Source organism: Gymnoscopelus microlampas (assembly GCF_963454915.1).
Source record: "Gymnoscopelus microlampas genome assembly, chromosome: 9".
In the NCBI taxonomy this organism is placed as follows: domain Eukaryota; kingdom Metazoa; phylum Chordata; class Actinopteri; order Myctophiformes; family Myctophidae; genus Gymnoscopelus; species Gymnoscopelus microlampas.
This window is the reverse complement of record NC_139946.1, coordinates 2593820-2602009: the sequence shown is the minus strand read 5'-3', so window position 1 is coordinate 2602009 and position 8190 is coordinate 2593820. Positions and strand designations below refer to the sequence as shown.

General features: G+C 42.2%; 2 protein-coding genes across 2 annotated transcripts; one reads left to right on the top strand and one right to left on the bottom strand.

Moving 5' to 3' along the window:
- Positions 1 to 1755: 1755 nt before the first annotated feature.
- On the bottom strand, positions 1756 to 2634 carry LOC311051325 (serine/threonine-protein phosphatase PGAM5, mitochondrial-like; the record flags this gene model as incomplete). The annotated part of the gene is made up of 1 exon (XM_084065877.1): positions 1756 to 2634. One exon carries the CDS (start codon positions 2632 to 2634, stop codon positions 1756 to 1758), a length of 879 nt encoding a protein of 292 aa, XP_083922003.1.
- A 599-nt stretch (positions 2635 to 3233) lies between these two features.
- LOC311052484 (cytochrome c oxidase assembly protein COX16 homolog, mitochondrial-like) lies at positions 3234 to 3554 on the top strand (the record flags this gene model as incomplete). The annotated part of the gene is made up of 1 exon (XM_084067447.1): positions 3234 to 3554. The coding sequence occupies one exon, from the start codon at positions 3234 to 3236 to the stop codon at positions 3552 to 3554; it is 321 nt and encodes a 106-aa protein (XP_083923573.1).
- Positions 3555 to 8190: the final 4636 nt, after the last annotated feature.

Sequence of the window (8190 nt, the reverse complement as noted above, 5' to 3'; positions counted from 1 at the left end):
AGTATAATGCATTATAACAGTGAGTAAAATGCGTTATAACTGTACGTATAAGGCATTACAGACGTAAAAATAAAGCATTATTACATAATCATAAATTAACAAATGTCCACTTATAAAAACTTATAATAGTAATATAATGCATTATAACAGTAATTATAATGTATCATAACAGTGATTACATAGCGATATAAACGTGACAACAAAGCATTATTACATTATCGGTAAAGTCACAAATGGCCACTTATAATTATAGTATAATGCATTCTAACACGTTATTATAGCACATTATAACAGTGATAATAAAGCATTATCATTATCCTATAATACATTTCTAAACCCAAAACCCCCCAAAAAAAACTGCCACTGTGTGGGACTAAACACAAAAACAACATATCAATGTCACTAACAAGACACGCCACAACGTGCAGAATTACTACGCGCAGTCTGTAGGCCACTTCATACTGCTCAGCACACATCTGCCCCCTCGCAGCATAATTAATTGCGGCCAACACAAACTCACAACATTACAGTCGGCCATGTTGTTCCTTAGCGTCATCGCCGACCACCGCCCAACGAGACCCAAGTGAGGTCAGACAACACACTCCATATTTGGGCATAGCTCCATTGGGAACATCTCCTATTATGGCTTTAACGAGACCCAAGTGAGGTCAGACAACACACTCCATATTTGGGCATAGCTCCATTGGGAACATCTCCTACTATGGCTTTATATATTATAGAGACCAACAAACACAAAGCACCGCGCAGCGGATAGGGGGGAGGGGCGCGCAGCGCCCCGACCCTCTAGTTGATTATAATGGATTATAACTATATAAGAAGTATTTTTGGATGCATAGCAAGTGTTACAATTTTGGTAGCAATTATGAAGTATTATAACACTTGATACTTATAAGTCATTATAATACGCTTTATAAGGTGTTATGGTTATAGTTATAAAACATTATGAGTATTTATTAGCGCTTATACGTCTAATTATACAGGGTTATTAGGACATTATAATCCATTATAAGTATGTTCATGATGCGTTATACACATAGGATGCATAGCAAGTGCTACCGAAATATGTTTGGACCACTTTAACTCTCTCACTGCCAAGGACGACTTATGGCGAGACATCGTCATAACGCCCTGGCTGTCAAGGACGACTTATGATGACTTTTTCTTTCTTTTTTTTCTCCACACAGAACCAGAGATAACGCGATCCGAAGATTTACTGCTCCATTCACTTCCTGGTTAACTCATTACTTAAAAATCCTGCGTCTCGGCTCCTGTGTACTTTTTTTTTTACTATGTACTTTTGGCCGAGACATGTTATTTTTAAAGGCGTATAAAAGCGAACGGGAGGTCGCGATGACATTTTTTTTTTCTTTTTGCGGAAGCACAGTGAAACCCTCTGTGATTAGCAACCATCAGGGGATCGATCATACTGGAGATAAATATTCTGTGACTACTTCAAAAGGTAAGAATAACATCTAGCCTCGCGTAGCCAGACTACAGTATATCACTGCGTGGAGGCTAGCTGTCAAAGTAGCCCCGGGGCTGACGCCGGTGTACTCCCAGACCGAGACAGTCGGCATAAAACCATATCAGAACAGGAGATCTGTGCATCTGATCACTTAGTTCAGTTGGTCTATTTGAAATATACAGAAAAAATAGCCGTAGACAGCATGACAGGTCAAATTAAGGCTAAAAACGTGATACAAATGATCAGTTCAGACCTGATACATGAGTGCATCAGGTCCGTGTCAGTTTGTCTGGGGGCATAAAGCCAGAGTCTCCCAGAGCCCTAAGGGCCACCCTGCCATTGGGGCGGATGGTGAGCCAGGTGATGCTGGCATTGTTCAGACCCATGCGTAGCCAACCCTCTGGCGGAAACTGGAGAGCCCTGCAGACAAAATAGCGGATGACATTGGCATGACAGACGATGATCTCATAGCTGTCCTCCTTCTGCTTGGGGTCAGCGCGATGGATATAGCGGCGGAAGGCAGCTTCTATCCGAGCCCCGTCTTCATGGTACTGCACAGCGTCGGGTTTCCAATGAGTGACAGGTGGCACAGGCTCAATAGGCGCTCCCTCTCTCAGCAAATCACAGCTCAGCAGCTCAGTTCCTGGGAGGTACTTGCTCATAATTTGTGCAGTCTCAATAGCCCTGCTCATAGTCGAGTGGATGAATACATCATACTTTAGTCCCAGGGCTGCCAGTCTCTCGCCGGTCAGCTCAGCCTGCTCCCGACCTAATGGTGTGAGGACCCTCTCCTTGTCTCCATTTCCACTCAGGTTGTACTGGGAGTGTCTGATGAGGAGGATATTGCGCGTAGCTTTAGGTTTGCCATTGTCCCGCTCTGAACTGGGGTCTTCGGTTGCGGTTTCTTTCTTCTTGGCGCCATTAGACAGCGTCGCCGGCTCCCTCTTATCCCAGTTGAAGTCCCATGCGTGTCCAGTGGGTGTAGGAGTGTGGTTGTTGAGGACAGTCAGTCTTCTCCACCAGACACCTGCTCGTCCTCCATCTCCCAAACACCCCCGAGAATCAGCGGCGGCAGCCGCCGCGGGAACCAGCACCGCGGATCCTCCGGCGAAGCCGCATAAGAGTTTGACCGTTTTCCTGAATGACATGCCGGAGATCTCCAACTGCACTATGTTACCTGGATGATGGATCACTAGCCACTCACTAGATCCACTAGGTCTCCTTCCCTAAATGAATAGACTCTACCTTACAGTCACGATGAGTCAGCTATATCCGTATATGGAGTTTTATATTAGCAAGATGTGTCTGCTTGCTCCATATATGGAGCTCTAGATCAACCATGCCCACATATGGTGATGTCAGACTTAGATAGTGTAGAAGCCATTTCACTGTTTGGTCATAAATAATCAAATGATATTCTGAAGGATCTATTTCATTCAAACGATATCAGGGCATGGTTCATTAACTAAATGGGAGCTATGTTTATTTGAAGGGTCTAATAAGGCTCTAACTCTATCCTGTTAACGTTACCAAACAGCAAGGCCAATAGTGGTAGTCGCGTGGTTAAATCACTACAGAAAGTAAGCTATTAAATTATTACAGATTGTGGATTGTTGTAATAATGACTAGACTCTGGATTTTTGGATAATCTGGGTGTGGAATACAGCTTCCAGTGCTACAAAGTTTATTGCTTATCGCGAAGGATCCATCCTGCTAATGTTAGCATCCTTGTAGTTACAAAGACATAATGGTGACTTTGAAGGCTCTTCAAAGGAACAAAACGGTCAGATATGGCGTGCCCATGATGGTGCTCATCATTGGAGGTTCCTTCGGCCTGAAAGAGTTTACACAAATCCGATATGATGCCCAGAAGATTAAAAAAAAGATGGACCCTTCCCTGGAGGCCAAAGTGAACCTGGAGAAGCAGTCAGTAATTCTGGAAGAGGAGTATGAGAAAATTAGGGACAAGAACTTAGACGGCTGGAAGAACATCCGTGGCCCTCGTCCCTGGGAGGACTCCAAGGAATATCAGGAGCAGCAGCGTGCCAGTGTGAACAAAGAGGCTTGATCATAGATATAGAAACCTGGATACCTCATTGGCCTCTGCTGTTCGTTGGAGTGACCTGTATGGCGGCCGCCATTTTAGAGGAGGCCCGCTACCATTCAAATGTATACATATATCTTTATCTCATGTATATATATATATATATCAGGGGAAAACAAAAGTCACCCAAGCGTCTTTTCTTTTCATAGACAACTTTTGAGCTATTTAATCAGTTGTTCTCCGGTGACAAGGCTGTGGAAAATGGCACCAAATAGGCCTGTCAATTTTTGTGTGTTTATTTTTGCTATCATTCAACTACTTGTGATGACACGGAGAAACAGAATTCACAGACAGAGGAAACTGAGAAGTGCAGCACTTGCTATACTGGGAAGACGTCAAATTGTAAGTAAAAAGTAATTCTCAATATGAACAAAATACTAAAATTACACCCTCTCCTGGGCAAATTAAACATGGCACACGCAGTGGTGTAAAGTAACTAAGTACATTTACTCAAGTACTGTACTTAAGTACACTTTTGAGGAATTTTCACTTTACTGAGTATTTCCCATTTCCAATACTTTTACTTTTACTCCATTACAATTATTTGAACACTTTAGTTACTAGTTACTTTTCAGATATAAATTACAATATTATGAAACATACATTAACCACTTAAGCCCTATTTTATACATATGCTATTTGAAAATAGCAGATCTACAAGCTCACAACGCCTCGCATTGCGACTCTTGTACTCTTGTAACAGAGTATTTCTATATTGCAGTATTGGTACTTTTACTCAAAAAGTAAAGAATTTGAGTACTCTTTCCACCACTGAGTACAAGTTAGTTTTGAGTGACATAACCTAGTAAACTATTACAGGTGAAACAAGCCCAAATAAGCAACTACACTTTGGAAAGAAGCCCATATAAGCACCTACACTTTAGAAACAGGCCTATTAAGCAACTACACTTTAGAAAAAGGCCCACATAAGCAACTACTATAGATTAGGTGGTTGTGGGTGTGCATGCCTTGCATTTAACTCTTGCCCTATAGGTGAGCAGGGTGTGGCCTCCTGGGCTGATGGCTCATTGGAGAGCACCTGGGCCCGGTGCCTCCAGGAGGCTATAAAAGCCCTGCTCTTGCCAGTATCTGTGAGACCCTGAGGAGAACAGACCTGTTGCCACCAGCTCAACCCCGCCATTCCCTTATGATTATTATGCTTAATTGTTATGTAACAGAGAGGACCTCTGTTACAAATATTGCACATGTATTTTAACCCTGAGTTGACTGAATTGCACAGCATATGGGCACTTTGGTAATTTGCACAGCATATTTTGCACAGTCATTTTATTGTTGAATACATTTGTTTCCTGTTTGACTGAGATGGCCACTCAGCCAACGAGTTCCACCTGGGGAGACTAAAGTGACAATCATGATGGGCAGGTGTAATGTGTGTAATAAGTGCAATAGAGACTAGGTGCAATATGGTTGAGGTGCAATGTAAGTTTTATTGTTGAGGTCTGATTGAATGCCTAACAATTACCTGTGTGTTTCAGCATGATTGGGCTGGACCATATTAGGATAGCTGGGGGGGTTATGATGTGCTGGTGTGAGTGGGAAATTATGTTGTAGTATGAAGAAGGAATTATTGAATAACCTGTGTAGTTAATGAGACTTGTAATACTTGTGTTTTAAGGTTCATGGATTTATTGTATGTTTAGTTAGGTATTTATTATATGTTTTAGAAACACCCCTATGACTGGTGCAGTCAAATGGTTTAGTCCATGCTCATTAGTGCCAGCTGGCTATAAAAGGCTGCTGCCATTTCACCAGACGAGAGTATTGAGAGCTGAGGGTGAGAAGCCAAATGCTATCAGGTCTGGATGTTTCTCCTAAATGTCTGTCATGTTTTGTAAATAAATACACCTTCGGGTTACACCCTACAAGTGCCTCTGTACTGATTCCAGCCGCTAAGACGGCATCTTCACAATTGGTGTCAGAAGTGGGATCCACGTCACAGTACAGAGGCCAAATCAAGTGGTGTAATGAAAGAAGGTCGGCAGGAGCCACCAGAGAAGAAAGCAGCCAGAGACCAGCAGAAAGATGGAAAGGCATCAGGTCCGAAGCAGCAACGCAGAAGAGAGGGTATGCGACAACACCTCCAGCAGCTCCACCTGCGGGTCGGCGACATGGGAGACGGCTCGCAACGTGAGCAGGAGCAGCGTCGAGGAGGAGATGAGGAGACCATGGTGGGGAGTGGTGCTAGACTCCAAAGGGAGCCACCTTTTCACCGGGAACCCAGGCTGCCACTATCTCCACATGAGGACACTGACGAGTTGGTGAGCGCCTTTGAGCAAGTTGCCATGTATGGTATGCCGTCATCACAGATGAGGGGGAAGTTGCCTTCTTCCCCTGCTCACCGGTAGCACAGAGTGCTGAAGATTTTAATGGACATGAAGGCCTGAACTACAAGTAAATGAACTACAAGCAAATGAACTACAACGAAGTGATGAGAACTACAATGTGCGAAGAATCCCCCATAGCTTTGAGGAGGGGGGTAATTATTCATATTTATATGGATGCCCTTCTCTATTGGCTTGAGGGGAGTAATTGTGTGACTGAGTGTCCCTGAGCCTGTTCCAAGTACCTGGAGGATTGAGGGGCTTGGAGAGGAGGGAGGTAATGTAACAGAGAGGACCTCTGTTACAAATATTGCACATGTATTTTAACCCTGAGTTGACTGAATTGCACAGCATATGGGCACTTTGGTAATTTGCACAGCATATTTTGCACAGTCATTTTATTGTTGAATACATTTGTTTCCTGTTTGACTGAGATGGCCACTCAGCCAACGAGTTCCACCTGGGGAGACTAAAGTGACAATCATGATGGGCAGGTGTAATGTGTGTAATAAGTGCAATAGAGACTAGGTGCAATATGGTTGAGGTGCAATGTAAGTTTTATTGTTGAGGTCTGATTGAATGCCTAACAATTACCTGTGTGTTTCAGCATGATTGGGCTGGACCATATTAGGATAGCTGGGGGGGTTATGATGTGCTGGTGTGAGTGGGAAATTATGTTGTAGTATGAAGAAGGAATTATTGAATAACCTGTGTAGTTAATGAGACTTGTAATACTTGTGTTTTAAGGTTCATGGATTTATTGTATGTTTAGTTAGGTATTTATTATATGTTTTAGAAACACCCCTATGACTGGTGCAGTCAAATGGTTTAGTCCATGCTCATTAGTGCCAGCTGGCTATAAAAGGCTGCTGCCATTTCACCAGACGAGAGTATTGAGAGCTGAGGGTGAGAAGCCAAATGCTATCAGGTCTGGATGTTTCTCCTAAATGTCTGTCATGTTTTGTAAATAAATACACCTTCGGGTTACACCCTACAAGTGCCTCTGTACTGATTCCAGCCGCTAAGACGGTCCTCTTCACATGTTACTTTCCATCCACACACCTTGCACCACACTATGCTCCATAAATCCACATCTACACTACTGATTTACTGACTCCACATCTCATAGAATCCGAAAGATGTTTGGTTTGCCTTTCTTTAGTTGTTTTTCGTTCGGTCTTGTTTAATAAATATATATATTTGCTTTACCTTCACCCTGGTCTCCTCCCCAATATTTGTCATGGCCCAGAGTCAGCTGTGACAGGCAGTATTGGTACTTTTACTTAAGTAAAGAATTTGATTACTTTTTACACTACTGGGTACAAGTTAGTTTTGAGTGACATAACCTACAGTAGTAAACTAGTGCAAGCCCAAATAAGCAACTACACTTTAGAAACAAGCTCAAATAAGCAAGTACTTTGTATTGTAGTATAACATTGTTTAGACACATATTTTCAGGACCCCATGTTAACAGACTTATCTTTATTTATTATGCCCCTCTCAGTCCCAGCCAACCCTCCTTAAGCCCTGAATGAACATGATTATGTTTAAACACTCGAACCCCTGGGAAGATTAGCCAAAAACAGCCAATCTACAAGCTCACCAACGCTTCACTATAAAGTGTTATGAGCTTTGAGCTTTTTATTTGGTGTAGACAGAAAGAAAAAAGCTGTCGTCTTCTCAATATTGCAAGTGCAGCACTATCAGTTCCCCTGTCTTCGAATCTAAGATAGATTGAAATATATAGTATTAAGTTTCATAACATGTAAATAGTTGAAGAATATTATAGAAATAGTCATAGCATAGTGTGAGTAATGAGTTCATATGAGAAATGTTCATCCAGTTTAGAAAACATTTATTTTGAAAAGAAAAATAATTAAAGGATTTCTTTTGCATGTATTATTTTGTTTTGCATGTAATAACATGAACTGAACGGGACTCTTTTACATGTTTACCCCTCTAACAAGTACATTCTGTAAAAAACAATAAACAAAAATTGGGCTAAACTTATATATTTCCTTTTTGATACGGCATAAATACACACACACACACACACACACACACACACACACACACACACACACACACACACACACACACACACACAGACACACACACACACACACACAGAGACGTAAAGGGTGTTCAATAGCACTGATTTATGGAAAAAATACAAAAGCGGTAAAATGGAGTTAGCTGGTTCCTGCCGGACAGCAACAATCTACTTATATAATCGGGGAGTGACTTCCGCGCGCCGC